The following is a 16,353-nucleotide window of genomic DNA, read 5'->3' on the forward strand; positions in this document are numbered from 1 at the left end:
TCGAATACAATTCTTTACTCAAAATATAAAAAGGTGAAGTTCAAATTAAAATAACACAGAATTTTGGAGTTTATTAAAACCTAGGATTTACCTTTTCAAAAAAATAAAAAGCACAACGCCATTTTTTGCACTTTTGAAAACATTCTCATAAACGTAAAAATGGTTGCTAGAAGTTCAAGTGCTCGGCAAGGTAAAGTTCAAAAATTCTTGTGAGAGAGATTCACCGTGTATGTAGATGTCCAAAATACATAAAAAATATGTTGTTTTTTGTGTTTTAAAATAATTCTCTCAAACCAGAGAGAAGTTCAAAGTGATAACAGCCGGAAGTTCACGTACTACATGGTGTGTATTTCATATAAGAAAAAATACAAAAAAGTGAAATAGGGTGAAGTTCAAACAGAGATGCCCCGGAAGTTCAATTACTTCACGTAGTGCAAAAAACAGCTTGTCAAAAACAGAGTGAGGTTCAAACAAACATGCCCGAGAAGTTTAATTACTTCACGCAGTGCATTTCCATTCGCAATGAAGGCAAAAATCATGATCTTGTCATTTCTCTAATTACTTCAAAACGACAGGGAATATCATTTGTGTAAGTTCAAGTCCTCGGTCAGAGAAAGTTAAAAAAATTATTGTGAGAGGGGTTTGTACAAAAGGAATATCATTTGTGTAGCACTAACGAAATGGATGAGAAAATTACAAACGAAAATACGCCACAGAAGTTCAACGTGAAAACAGCATGAAGTTCAACTACTACGCTGAATGAATTTCAGATGAAAAACTTTTAAAACCATCGCGAGTATGAAAAAACGATCAACACGGGAAAGTTATGTGCTTACAGCAGCTTTCCACCGGTATATCACTTGCTCAATTCCGGTGAGCGGATGGAGAGTTATGAGCAGTGGATGGAGACCTACGAGCAAAAAAATCACGTGAAAAACATAATGAAGTTCAGGTACACGCACCGAGAAGTTCAGGTTCTTCATGCGGTGCATTTCCGAAGAATCTGTTTCGTGATAGAGGCAGAACGAATGATACCACCATTTTTGAAATTACTTGAAAACGGCTAAGAATCAGAGAAAACCATCAATATAAAAAAGTTTAGCATTTTCCGTAGCTTTTCAACGGTATATTATTTTCCCAATTACGATAAAGTTTGTAGAAATTACGGCGAAAATACGTTTTTCGCCATTTTCAAAACTGACTTAAAACCGTAAAGAATTGGGAGAAACAATACATACCAAAAAGTTTCGCATTTGTTCAAGCTTTCCAACGCCATATCATTTGCTGCATTCAGGCGCACGGTTAAAAAATTAGCTCAAAAATACGGACTCGGTAGGACTTGAACCATTTTCAAAATTACTCTTAAACCATTCAAAATTAGAAAAAAAAACTTTCAAGATGAAAAAGTAGCGCATTTTCATAAGATTTCCAACGCCATATCATATGCCTCCATTGGATTAGCCGTTTAGAATTGACATCGAAAAAACGAACTCAGCTGTTCGGTTTACGAAATTTTACGTTTTTTCAAATTACTCTTTAACCATAGGGAATTAGAGAAACTTTTAACATGTGGAAGGAGCGGTTTTGCAGCAGCTTTCGAACGTCATATTATATGCCTCATTCCGATAAACGGTTTAGAAATGCGATCGAAAATACGATTCACATTTTTTGCGTGAAGAAAAAACGATTTTCAAAACTGCTCTTAAACCGCTTATATTTTGCCAAAAATTTAAGTTGGTCATGATATTGGTGTCCATAGCTTTCTAACGGTATATCGCAAGCCCCATTTTGACAATGTTGGCGGAAGTTCAACCTAGTTCATAGGAAAGTTCAATGTACTACTAGCGGGGCAGGTCAGGTTGTGATCAGAATATTATTCTGATCCCGTGATCAGAATAGTGTTTATATATATATATATATATATATATATATATATATATATATATATATATATATATATATATATCAATCTTTACCTCTCAACCAATTTCGAGACTCCTTGTCATGTCCGTGATCACATCCGGGACTCCGAACAACATTCGATCACCAAATCACATAACTCATATAATACTATATCGTCAACGAACGTTCAGCGTGCGGACCCTACGTGTTCAAGAACTATGTAGACATGACCGGGACACCTATCCGGTAAATAAGCGATAGAAGAACCTGGATGCTCATATTGGCTCCCACATATTCTACGAAGATCTTTATCGGTCGAACTGTTATGACAACATACGTGATTCCCTTTGTCCATCGATATGTTACTTTCCCGAGATTTGATCGGCATCTTCATACCTAGTTCAATCTCGTTACCGGCAAGTCTCTTTACTTGTTCTGTAATACATCATCCTGCAACTAACTCATTAGTCACTTTGCTTGCAAGGCTTCTTATGATGAGTATTAGCGAGAGGGCCCAGAGATACCCCCCGATACTCGGAGTGATAAATCCTAATCTCGATCTATGCCAACCCAACAAACACCTTCGGAGATACCTGTAGAGCATCTTTATAATCACCCAGTTACGTTGTGACGTTTGATAGCACACAAGGCATTCCTCCGGTATCCGGGAGTTGCATAATCTCATAATCAAAGGAATATATATTTGACATGAAGAAAGCAATAGCAATAAAACTGAACGATCAACATGTTGTGCTAATGGATGGGTCTTTTCCATCACATCATTCTCCTAATGATGTGATCCCGTTCATCAAATTACAACACATGTCTATGGTTAGGAAACTTAATCATCTTTGACTAACGATCTGGTCTAGTAGATGCTTATGAGGGACATGGTATTTTGTCTATGTATCCAACATGTACCAAGTTTTCGGTTAATACAATTCTAGCATGAATAATAAACATTTATCATGATATAAGGAAATTGTGACGCCCCCGATTCAATCGTACACTAATCATGCACGCAAATGTGTACGATCAAGATCAGGGACTCATGGGAAGATATCACAACACAACTCTAACACATAAATAAGTCATACAAGCATCATAATACAAGCCAGGGGCCTCGAGGGCTCGAATACAAGTGCTCGATCATAGACGAGTCAGCGGAAGCAACAATATCTGAGTACAGACATAAGTTAAACAAGTTGCCATAAGATGGCTAGCACAAACTGGGATACCGATCGAAAGAGGCGCAGGCCTCCTGCCTGGGATCCTCCTAACTACTCCAGGTCGTCGTCCGCGGGCTGCACGTAGTAGGCGCCTCCAGTGTAGTAGTCGTCATCGACGGTGGCATCTGGCTCCTGGGCTCCATCGTCTGGTTGCAGCAATCGGGTAAAGAAAGGGGAAAAAGGGGGAACAAGGCAACCGTGAGTACTCATCCAAAGTACTCGCAAGCAAGGAGCTACACTACATATGCATGGATATATGTGTAAAGGGCCATATCAGTGGACTGAACTGCAGAATGCCAGAATAATAGGGGGATAGCTAGTCTTATCGAAGACTATGCTTCTGGTCACCTCCGTCTTGCAACAGGTAGAAAAGGGTAGGTTGAAGTCCTCCAAGTAACCTCACATAGCAATAATCCTACCCGGCGATCCCCTCCTCGTAACCCTGAGAGAGAGCGACCACCGGGTTGTATCTGGCACTTGGAAGGGTGTGTTTTATTAAGTATCCGGTTCTAGTTGTCATAAGGTCAAGGTACAACTCCAAGTCGTCCTGTTACCGAAGATCACGGCTATTCGAATAGATTTAACTTCCCTGTAGGGGTGCACCACATAACCCAACACGCTCGATCCCATTTGGCCGGACACACTTTCCTGGGTCATGCCCGGCCTCGGAAGATCAACACGTCGCAGCCCCACCTAGGCACAACAGAGAGGCCAGCACGCCGGTCTAAACCTAAGCGCACAGGGGTCTGGGCCCATCGCCCATAGCACACCTGCACGTTGCGAGGGCGGCCGGAAGCAGACCTAGCCTAGCAGGCGTTCCAGTCCAATCCGGCGCGCGCCGCTCCGTCGCTGACGTCTGAAGTGCTTCAGCTGATACCACGACGCCGGGATACCCATAACTACTCCCACGTAGATGGTTAGTGCGTATAAGGTCAACGACCCAACTCAGATCATATACCAAGATCTCGTTAAGCATGTTAAGTATCCGCGGACGCCGAACAGGGCCAGGCCCACCTCTCACCCATGTAGTCTCAACCTGCCCTGTCGCTCCGCCACAAAGTAACAGTCGGGGGCTGTCGGGAACCCAGGCCCACCTCTACCGGGATGGAGCCACCTGTCCTTTCAGCCCCCATCTCCGAACAGTATCACAGGTAATGTAATAGTGTAAAGTACATAGTATATGCCCGTGATCACCTCCCGAAGTGATCACAGCCCAATAGTATAGCATGGCAGACGAACAAGAGTGTAGGGTCACTGATGGAACACTAGCATCCTATACTAAGCAGTAGGATAGCAGGTAAAGGTAACAACAGTAGTAGCAAGGACAGGCTATGCAGCAGTATAGGATTAACTGAAAGCAGTAACATGCTACACTACTCTAATGCAAGCAGTATAGAGAAGAGTAGGCGATATCTGGTGATCAAAGGGGGGGCTTGCCTGGTTGCTCTAGCAAGAGAGAGGGGTCGTCAACTCCGTAGTCGAACTGGGCAGCAGCAACGTCGGTCTCGTAGTCTACCGGAGAGAAGAGGGGGAAGAAACAATGAATACCATGTAAACAGATGCATATCGATGCATGACAAGACAAGTAGCGATGCCAGGCGTGCCCTAACGTGGTATGAGGTGATACCGGTTAAGGGGGGAAACATCCGGAAAAATATCCCCGGTGTTTCGTGTTTTCGGGCAGAGGAGCCGGAGGGGGAAAGTTGCGAGTTCGATAGGTTAGGTGTGTGTGGCGGATGAACGGACTACGTATCTGGATACGTCTCGTCGTTCTGAGCAACTTTCATGTTGAAAATATTTTAATCCGAGTTACGGATTAAAAGATATGATTTGCTAAAGATTTTATTAATTTCTGGGATTTAATTAATTATCTAATTAATTCGAAAATGATTTAATGACATCAGCATGATGTCATGCTGACATCAGCAGTCAACAGAGTTGACTGGTCAACCTGACCAGTGGGTCCACTGGTCAGAGACACATGTTAATTATCCAAATTCAATATAATCTAATCAGAATTAATTAGGGGTGGGCCCCACTGTCATACTAATTAACTAATCGGTTAATTAGACAACTAATGTTTAATTAGCATAGTTAGTTGTTTAGTTTAATTAAACAAAATTAATTAAGTTAATTATTTCTCTAATTAATTAATTAATTATTTTTATTTTTATTTTTATTTTTATAAATTCATTCAGGGGGTGGGGGCCCCTTGTCATTGGCCCAGGGGGCCTAGTGGGTTTGCGGGCGCTGCGGCTGTCGTGGGTGCGGGCGCTGGGCGTCGGCGCCCGACTGGGCGAGCGCCCAGATCGACAGGCAGGGGGGGGGGCAGCCACGGGCGTGGCCGCCGGCGGCCACGACGCCGGCCAAGGGAACGGAGGGCGGCGCCACGGGAGGCGGAGACGGCGTTCAGCGCGGCAAGGCCGCGCGCGAGAGGAGGAGAGCGGGCGGTCAGAGCATGCGGGAGCAGGCGGGGAGGCGACGGCTCACAGGGGGCCGGTCGAGGAGGGCAGCGGGCTGGATGGCCGCCGGAGGTGCAGCGGGGGGGGGGGGGGGGAGGGCGCGTGCTCGGGCACGGGACGGCACGGGCGGCGCGTAGGTGGGGCAAGCGGGAGTAGCGGCGGGGGTCCTCACCGGAGATCGTGGGGTCTAGGCAATGGGCGCGGGGAGGTTCGGGGAGGTCGACGGGGACGTCGCGGTGGAGCAGGAGGCAGTCCGGCGGGGGAGCGTTCCGGCGAGGTCCAGGCGGATTGGGGGCGCCGGCGTGGTGGCGACGGGAACCGACAGCGGCGTTGCGGGCGACCGATGGGGTAGCGGGACGGCGAGGCAGCAGGGCGATGGGGGTGGTGCTCCGGTGGGGGGGCGGTGCCGAGGACGGCGACGTGCGTCGGGGCGATGTCGTCGGGGTCGGGGGCGTGGTCGCCTCGATCCCGATTTGGATCGAGGGAGTGAGGGGAGAGTGGGGGGGGGGGAAGTGGGGATCGGGTGAGGGTTAGGGTTCGGGGGAGGTGGCCTCGTAGGCCAGAGGCGAAGTGGCCGGCTGGCTAGCTGGGCCGGTAGGCCCAGCGGGGGGGGGGGGGTGCTTTTTTTTCTGTTTTAATTTTATTACCCTAATTGTTTTAGTTTTGTAAAACATATAGTTAGCACCTAAATTACTAATAGTATTTATACCACTGCCACAATTATTCCTGTAGTTATAAAAAGTAGTTTTTAATAATTTAATTATTTAAGAGACGTTTAAATTACTGTTTCAGCGACTGTTCCTATTATCTAATGCACTTAAACATTGTATGTTAATTTGGATCCACCACCATAATCATCTATGATTTATTTGCTACACTTTGAACATTTTAGATTTGACTTTTCAAAACTTTTACCGTTTGACTAGATTTTTAATTTGAATTTGAAACGGTTTCGAACTAACACGAGATTAACAACGGTAATCGTGGTGACATGGCATAATTACCAGAGGGTTACTGTAGCTTGATTACCAGGGCGTCACAGAAATATAAAATAACAACTTTATTATTGCCTCTAGGGCATATTTCCTTCATGGATGGTAGTGGCGGTTGTGGCGTGGGCGATATGGAAACACCACAATGATTTTATCTTCAATAGGCCGACGCCCTCGGCTGACAAGGTGTTCGAGCAGGTGGTTGAGGAAGGCCAAAGCTAGAGGATGCCAATTTTTTCGTGGAGATATGGGTTTGTATCTAGTAGGGTGGATAGGTTACAAATAGCTAGTAGTCGACATGAGGAGTTTTGGCATGTGGGTTCGTGGTGTTGCTTGTAAAATGATGATGTAGCCATCCTAGCATTGCTCTTCTATGATACTGATACGTCTACGGTGTCCTTGAAAAATTGCATCACTGATATAGGGCTGCGGGAACTCGATCGTGTCGGGGCCAGGTTCACTTGGACTAACTGCCAAGTTGATCCGACTTGCTCGGTCCTCGATCGAGTTTTCGCCTCCCCTGAGTGGGGCATTCGGTGTCCCCTAGCATCGCTGCAGGCGATTACGCGGATTGGTTCCGACCACGTTCCCCTTCTCCTCTGTTCGGAGAATGAGCGCCCCCCTCTGCCGCCACACTTCCGTTTTGAGACCTTCTGGTTGCGTCAACCAGGCTTCACCACCGCGGTGGTCGCCAGGTGGCGTGAGGCGAGGGACGCCCCCCATAGGGCCCTGTTGGCCGTCGATTCTTGGCATTTCTGCGCCAAGAGGTTGCGGCAATTCATGAAAGGGTGGGGGTGTAAACGTGGGTCGGGACATTCGTGACCAGAAGAAGGCTCTCCTTGAGGGCATCCAGGCACTCGACCTGTGGGCTGACGCCGCTGGTCTTTTGGCAGACGAATGGATGCTTAGATACGACTTGGAAGATCAGCTCACGGTCATCTACATTGACGAGGAGGCCTACTGGCGCTTGCGAGGTACGCAGAATTGGGTCCTCAAGGGGGACACCAATACTGCCTACTTCCAGGCTATTGCTAATGGCCGTAGGCGCCGCAATTCCATCCCCCTCCTGTGGGATGGTCCGACCCTCCTTCAGCGGCCGAAGGACATCCGGGCGCATGTTGATGGCTTCTACAGAGACCTATTCTCTGCCTCCCCTCGGGGAGGTCTTGCCCTTGCGCACGACATTTGGCCTGCCCACTGCCGCGTCTCGCCTGCGGATAACGCGGCCCTCACGGCCCCGTTCTCGGAGGAGGAAGTTTGGGCGGCTATTAAGGGCATGAACCCCTCCTCGGCTCCAGGCCCGGATGGCCTCCCAATGAAGTTATTCCAGACCTTCTGGGAGGTGATCAAACTTGAGGTGATGGCCCTATTCGACGAGTTCATGGCTGGGACCATTGACATCGGCCGACTAAATTATGGGGTAATCACTCTCATCCCTAAGGTGACGGGAGCCTCGGACATCCGGCAATTTCGGCCGATCACAGTGATTAACGTCATCTTCCGCATCCTCGCCAAGGGGTACGCCATTAGGGTGGCCCCTATAGCTGACCGGATCACTCACCCTGATCAGTCGGCCTTCATCTAGGGCCGCTATATCCTTGATGGAGTCCTAGTGTTCCACGAAGCTCTCCATGAGGTGCACTCCAAACACCTCAAGGCAGTCTTCTTGAAACTGGACTTCCACAAGGCTTATGACACGGTCAGCTGGACCTTCCTTCGGGAATGTTTGCTTCGGAAGGGCTTCAACGATAGGTGGGTGACCAGAGTAATGCAGATGGTCTCTTCAGGCCGCACCGCGGTGAACATTAATAGGGAGATCGGCCTGTTCTTCCCCATGTTCTGTGGGGTCCGCCAGGGCGACCCCTTCTCCCTATTCCTGTTCAACATAGTTGTCGATGCACTGGCGGCCATACTCGATAAGGCCAAGGCGGCGGGACACATTAAGGGGATTGTCTCGCAGCTTGTTGGAGGCAACAGGATCTCCCTCCTCCAATATGTAGATGACACCATTATCATGGTGGAGGGCTCTGAGAGTGATATCTCGAACCTCAAGTTCCTCTTATTGTGCTTCCAGCAGATGTCCATCCTTAGGATCAACTTCGACAAGAGTGAGGTTATGGTCTTGGGCTACGCCCAAGACGAGCGATAGAGCATAGCGGATCGACTTAACTGCCAGCTTGGGTGCTTCCCCACGACTTATCTGGGGATACCCATTAGTGATGCCAGGCTTACGGTGGCCAAGCTGCGCCCCACGGTGTGGAAGCTCCAACACCGGATCGAGCCCTAGCAGGGTCGGTGGCTCTCGAAAGCGGCCTGTACGGTGCTCATTAACTTATCCCTCTCCAGCCTCCTATTATTCATCATGAGCTTCTACAGCCTTCCAGAGACTCTTCATCACGAGATTGCCACCGTTCAGGGGCGCTTCTTCTGGGCCGGCGAGGGTGATAAGCAGAAATACCACATGGTCAGGTGGTCTGAGAGCTGCAACCCTCGCGACCAGGGCGGCCTTGGGATCATGTCCTCCAAACGCATGAATATTGCCCTTCTGACTCGGTGGCTCTGGAGGATTAGCAACGGAGATGGTGGCCTGTGGCTACACATTATTCAACAGAAATACCTCCGAGGCCAGCCTCCTGCCTTCTGTCAGCGATCTGTGGGCTCCCAGTTCTGGCAATCCATCATCCAGCTCCTCCCTGTCCTCCGGATCGGGACCTCGATCGATATTGGTTCCGGCACCGCCACACTATTCTGGTTCGATCACTGGAAAGGTGACACGCCCCTGGCGGCCCGCTTCCCGGACCTGTTCTCCATCGCGGTTGCCCCTCAGATCTCTGTGGCGACCGCCCTTATTGACTTAGGGCGGCTTGCGTTCCGGAGGCCTTTTGGTCCTGCTGAGAATGCGGACTAGCAGGAGTTGCTTGACTGTATTGCTCTCCATGAGCCGGAGCTCACGTCTGACGATGACCGCGCCAGGTGGCGCCTCGAGCCGTCCGGTCAATTCTCCACCAAATTTCTCTATCAGGCCATCGCTCCCTTGCTTGGCCATGAGGCTCTTTCCTCCATTTGGGAGATTCGCCTCCCCTTAAAAATTAGGATCTTCCTGTGGCAATGGATTCGCGGCCGCCTCCCTTCTGGCGTTGAGGTTCTGAAGTGCAATGGCCCTGGTGATGGGCGTTGGCCGCTCTGTGGGCCTGAAGAAGATTCGAACCATATCTTCTTCACCTACATGTCTGTGTAGTTCCTATGGAGCTGTTTCTGTGAGATTGTGGGTGGAAGCTGGGACCATACCAACTTCCCCGCTCTCCTTGCCGAACTCCAGGCGATCCCCCCCGCGTTGCACCACATTAGGTGGCTGACCATTGGGGTCCTTGCCTGGACGCTGTGGACTGCTAGGAATAAACTTGTGATTCAGCGTATCCCTCTTTGTCATGCTACTGATGCTTTATTCAAATGGTCTGATTACTTGCAGCTTTGCCGGCCACTTAGCCGTCCCAGGGAGAGAGACGCCATCACCTCCATCATCACCCAGCTTCGCGCGATGGCTCTCTGGATGGCTCCACCGCCCCCCTTCCACCGCCTGAGCCAGATTAGCTCTTCATCGTCATCAACGCCACTGCCGTTTGTTGTCTGTGCGTTCCTTGTTGCTTTGTTGGGCTTGTTCTGCTGTGCCCACAGCTGAACTTGTGTTGTGTGTTGTGCTTCATGCGTTTGTGTTGGACCTTCGCGCGGTGGCGTTGGGTGTGTGTGTGTGTGTGTTTCGAATGATACCTTGTGGACTTTGTGCTCGGTGGTTGCTTTATTTATAAAGCAGGGCTAAAGCCTTTTTGGGTAAATAAACTGAGCCCCGGTCTCTTGGTAGCCTATGGTCTCACTTCTAATATGTTATCTTGCCATCCTTTTGGAGGGTTGGGACAAGGCGTGAAACATGATCTCATTTCCTATCTTCTAACATTTCACATTAGTATTATTTTCATTGACTTTTTCTCACAACAAACCCTATGGGCACGCAGTATCCTACTAGTATCTTGTAACACATATTGCATCTTATGCTTGCTCCTCTCCCCCGAATCCTTGGTAATTCACTTGACATTTGGACAATCTGATACGTCCATTCTGCATCATGTGTACCTACTATTATTTATTTTGTTTTATTGCATAATAATGCTTTTTGGAGTAATTTATTGCTTTTTCTCTCATAATATGTAAGGTACACACAAAGGGGGAGAATTTCGGCAGCTGGAAATCTGGACCTGAAAAAGCTACGTCAGGCTATCTATTCTCCACAACTCCAAATGAGCTGAAACTTCACGAGGATTTTTTATGGAATAAATGAGAATTATCGAAGCAAATAAGAACCATAGGGGGCCCACCAGGTGGATATAACTCACCTCGGCCCAGGCGCGCCCTGGTGGATTGTGCTCACCTCGGCCCACCTTTGGTGCCCCTCTTCTGGTACATAAGACATTTTGACCTAGAAAAAAAAATAAGGAGAGGACTTTCGGGATGAAGCGCCGCCATCTCAAGGCGAAACCTGGGCAGGAGCACTTTTGCCCTCCGATGGAGCGATTCCGCCGGGGGAACTTCCCTCCCGGAGGGGGAAATCATCGTCATCATCATCACCAACAACTCTCGCATCTTGGAGAGGGCAATCACCATCAACATCTTCGACAACACCATCTCATCTCAAACCCTAGTTCATCTCTTGTGTTCAATCTTTGTACCGGAACTATAGATTGGTGCTTGTGGGTGACTAGTAGTGTTGATTACATCTTGTAGTGGATTACTATATGGTTTATTTGGCGGAAGATTATATGTTCAGATCCGTTATGCTATTTACTACCCCTCTGATCTTGAGCATGATTATTATTTGTGAGTAGTTACTTTTGTTCTTTTGGTCATGGGAGAAATCAAGTTGCAAGTAATCATGTGAATTTGATATGTGTTCAATACTTTGACGATATGTATGTTGTGATTACCTTGGTGGTGTCATGTGAACATCGTATTTGGGCCTAAGGAAATGCATTGTGGAGTCGTTATTAGATCATGGGTTGCCAGAGTGACAGAAACTTAAATCCTAGTTTATGCGGTATTCCGTAAGGGACCGATTGAATCCAAAAGTTTAATGCTATGGTTAGAATTTATTCTTAATACTTTTCTCGTAGTTGCGGATGCTTGCGAAGGGGTTAATCATAAGTAGGAGGTTTGTTCAAGTAAGAACAACACCTAAGCACCGGTCCACCCACATACCAAATTATCAAAGCAGCGAACACGAATCAGACCAACATGATGAAAGTGACTAGATGAAATTTCTGTGTACCCTCAAGAACACTTTGCTTATAATAAGAGACCGTTTTGGCCTGTCCTTTGCCTCAAAAGTATTGGGCTACCTTGCTGCACTTTTGTTACTACTACCATTAATTGCTCGTTACAAATTATCTTGTTATCAAACTACTCAGTTACTTACGGTTTCAGCACTTGCAGACATTACCTTGCTGAAAACCACTTGTCATTTTCTTCTGCTCCTCGTTGGTTTCGACACTCTTACTTATCGAAAAGGCTACAATATTTGATCCCATATACTTGGGGGTCTTCAGTATCTTGAACAACCAATAGGTGCATTGGTGTCCTCATGGTTTTGCGATAATCTTACCATACTGTTCATAATGAAAATAAGTGATGAAAATATGTAGTTCTTGTCATTAAAGTGCAGCATGTGTTCTTTCAAATATTTAATTGTAAGATGTGGACTTCTAAACCCAGGTGTACATGGGTACCTTTATGGCTCTATCTGTGTGATAACTAAACACCGGCGCATGCATCAAGATCTATGCTAGTTTACTATCATAATTTCAAAGAAAACTTCTAATTTTAATCTCTCCAAAAACTTATATATATAACTGACACACTGTAGATCAACAAAACATTAGAATTACAATGTGCAAGGACATTTTGTAGTTTTTAGTGTTGGCGATGCCAATACCTCCAGGAGGTAGCTATGAAGGACAAAGGTCTGGTAAGCAAGGGGTGGCCTAAGCCCACTACTCGAAGTCCTTTGGTTATGCAGGCCGTATCACCACCTTTGGCTAGTTATAAACGGACTAGGACTCTACCTTGTAAACCAATCAGGACTCTTGTTACTCTATCTCCCATCCCCTATATAAGAAGAGGTAGGGGTCTCATGATCGGTACGGCCACGATATTCTTAGACAGAATCATCTAAGGGGTTACCGATACGATCTCACAAAGCATAGTACTCATACGAGGCTAGATCATCATTACAAACAAGTAATAAGTAGGGTATTATCTTGATCTAAGGGCACTAATTGTTTACAAAGTCCCACTTATGACGCCACAACACATGTGTGCCAATGGCGTAGCCGTAGGGCACCGCCAAGCAGAGATGCACTGAGGAGCACTCGAGCACGACACACACCACCGTCGACCCCAGACCAGCCGCACCACCACCACCGACCACCCACATCAAACCAGCCAAACACCACCTCAAGCCTCAGACAAGCAACATGGAGCAATGTCTCCGAAGATAGGTGCCACCAAGGTGGTAAAACGACGTCCAGGACGCCGCCGCCGTCTGATCCAGTATCTGGATCTAAGGCTTTCACCCAGAGAACAAACAGAGTAGGCGGGGAACCAATGCATCACACAACGACACTTCCAAGGAGGGATCTGACGCTGAAGGGCGTCGCCGCCGGTGCCGACCGATGCTGACACGGGGCTTTCACCCGTAGCATCACCCGCACCACCGCCCAGAGGCAATCAACCTCCTGAAATGATGACTACCAAGCACCCCGTAGGACCAACACCAGAGCGCCCAAGCAGCCAAAGATGGTGGAATTGAGTACGGTGTGTCAGGGGGTGCCAGATCCGCAGGAGGATGCGAGCTGAGGAGGCACCCTCGCGCAACCGACCTGGATCTGGGCGGAAGAGATGGAATGGCTGGCCACCAGCCTGGCCGGCCCCCACGCCGCCCAAGCAGCCGCAGGAGATGGCACGGCCACCACATCGAGGCTAGGGAAGCAGCCCCGATGCCCAATTTTTTGAATAAGCTATATGCCTTCAATAATTATGTTGCACCAATTTTTTGTACTTTTACATATTATAGACCTGCAAATTTAGATCATGGTAAAAATTTGAGAAAAAATGAACAAAGGATTTTATTTTTGTTAATAAACACCCTAAGGGCATTCTGTACGCAGGAAATGGATGCCATGTTAGGGCACTCTGGTTTAGCCACATCCTTTCCACTGTAGACTGTTACAAGTATTTCTCCCCTCTCTTATACAGTATGATAGAATTTTGTGTAAGACTACACAAGGCGGGAACCAACTTATGCTTGGAGGGTGGTGGTGCTCTAGCCCACCGGGGATCAAACTCCAGATTTAACTCCTATGATAAAAAGCGGAATATCAATTCAGTGGGAGGCGAAGTTCTCGTGCTCATAGGGATAGAGTATGTGCGCGTGCTTTCATACGAGTGTATGTGAGCATCTATATCTGTACTGTTTTAGGAAGAAAAAAAACCTGCAAAGGACCATATGATCTCACCAGCATCTCTCTCCTTGTCTCTCTCATCTAACATGTCGAATAGGGGATAGAAGAGAATTTACTAAAAGCAGAGCTCCATGCCTTATCCACAATATAATTCATTGTACCCCTTTGGTATATCAGGTCGCCGCATCGCCATTGCCATCCAAAAATTCGATACTCCACAGTCCACACTGAACCCATACATGGTGTCGCACAAATTAAAGGAGCTCGGCATTTGTCCGAACCCTCCCGTATCACCTTTTGCTGGTCAAATTGCTCGAAGATCGTCCTGTCGGTGCACATTTCCACGGCTATATATGCAAGGCTCCCCTATGTCCAGCTCAAAGCAAGCCAGCACAGCTCAAAGCCTCGTATAGAAGAGCTAGCTTGAAGCGATTGTAGCTACTAATTGAGCTCGCTAGCATTAGCACTAAGCTTGATGGAGCAGGTGACGAAGCTAGCGGGGCAGCGGGCGGTGGTGATCTTCGGCATGAGCTCCTGCTGCATGTGCCACACGGTGACGAGCCTCCTCCGCGATCTCGGGGCGAACCCGACGGTGGTGGAACTGGACGAGGACCCTAGGGGGAAGGAGATGGAGAAGGCGCTGGTGCGGCTCCTCGGCCGCAACCCTGCTGTGCCCGCCGTATTCATCGGCGGCAGGCTCGTCGGATGCACCGACAAGGTCATGTCCCTTCATCTCGGCGGCAAGCTCGTCCCGCTGCTTCGTAATGCAGGTGCTGTCTGGGTGTAGTGCATGGGAGGGCTTTGTACATATTCGGCCGCATGCAGCTGACATGGGACAATAACAATATATACACGTACACGTATGCTACGTGTTCTGTCATCTTGTATCAGGTGATGACGAAGACTAAGGCAAACGCAGTCATTTTCTTTTCACTGCATAGGGAACGTGTCCTGTCATCTTGTATACACGTAACACGTACGCTACGTATTGTTAGAGAATGTAGTAACTAGTTTCCGGTCCTACAGACAACAAAGACATGTAAAATAACATGCAAAGTTTCTGAAATAGCAAGGACACAAGAATAATGAAACTTGAGGTTCAGTCGCGTACCTTCTTGTCAGCAATTCGATAGTGCACCAAAAAGTGGAACTTGTTATTTTCAGCAAAAGCATCCTTGATCTCTTGTACGGCTTTGTCAGAACACTTCGTAGCTTGTTGTACAAAAAGTTCATTGTCATATTTTCATGTTAGTTTATAATTAGATTGATATGTGCACCATGCGAATTGTAACAATAAATAGATGCTGTCTCTCAGTTTCAATAGGTACCAACTTGGCAAGTGGGCCATGATGCTTTTGGTTTACGTATCCCATCTTTGTAAGGGGAAACTTTAATTGTTTGGCGCTATGAGAAGAATGAAGATTGATTTTGCTAAAAAGTGCTTACAGACTAACGTATAATGGGAACTAGAAAAACCCGTTGTGCCCATGAGGCAGAAAACAAATGTTGTCGATAAGTGAGGACAACTATAACTAACATGTAGGCATATAAGGTGGGATTCTTAGTTTTGTATGTGGAGTCAGTGATGCACTCTTGGGCTGGCCCAGTGGGCCAACATAGTCATGGTCGGGCTTTTGTAGCAGCCCTTTTTTTTAGAACGAAGGTTCAAGGAGAGCCCAACTTTGAATTAACAAAGCCAACAACGGGCCAGAGATTACACAAGGCCACCAAAACAACCAACTGAACACAAAAAAGAAAATAAACTACAGGTACACGGTGATGCCGAAGCAGCTTACAAGCACCAAAGACTACACGCCCTATAGAAGTAAACATAATAAGCACTAGCATGAAGTCAACGGAGTCCTTCAAGTGAACTTTAGTCAGTAGGACAAACAGAGGGGAACTTCGGGCGGAGCCATTGCCCAACGTCGATGGACCGAGCCCTCATCTACCCTGGAAGGTGCACATCGAAACCATGCCGCTCCTCTCCAAATCCGGAGGGGAGCCTTGCCCCTCGCCTTGGCTCAAAAGGCGCAGGACCGCCGGAAGATGGAATTGCCCTCCCTAGAGCAAGGAAAGGGCATGATTCTGGGCACCAAGGGAGATACTCAGCTCGACACGCCGCTGCACGAAGGGTACCAGAAGTCCACACCGCAGCCCACTGATACAAGCATGAAGAGGAAAAACTGCACAAGGGAGCTGTCACTGAACAAACAAACAACAAGGAGAAAATGGAGCATCCATAACTGGAATCAGATCA

At 47.6% G+C, this 16,353-nt stretch overlaps 1 protein-coding gene across 1 annotated transcript; it reads left to right on the plus strand.

Annotated features, from left to right (window-relative positions):
• The first annotated feature begins 14,489 nt into the window (after nucleotides 1-14,489).
• On the plus strand, nucleotides 14,490-15,031 carry LOC123115654 (glutaredoxin-C1). Its single transcript, XM_044536770.1, has one exon. It carries the CDS (start codon nucleotides 14,569-14,571, stop codon nucleotides 14,878-14,880), a length of 312 nt encoding a protein of 103 aa, XP_044392705.1. The 5' UTR covers nucleotides 14,490-14,568; the 3' UTR covers nucleotides 14,881-15,031.
• The last annotated feature ends 1,322 nt before the right edge of the window (nucleotides 15,032-16,353 follow it).

This window comes from Triticum aestivum, chromosome 5B (assembly GCF_018294505.1).
Source record: "Triticum aestivum cultivar Chinese Spring chromosome 5B, IWGSC CS RefSeq v2.1, whole genome shotgun sequence".
Lineage (NCBI taxonomy): Eukaryota > Viridiplantae > Streptophyta > Magnoliopsida > Poales > Poaceae > Triticum > Triticum aestivum.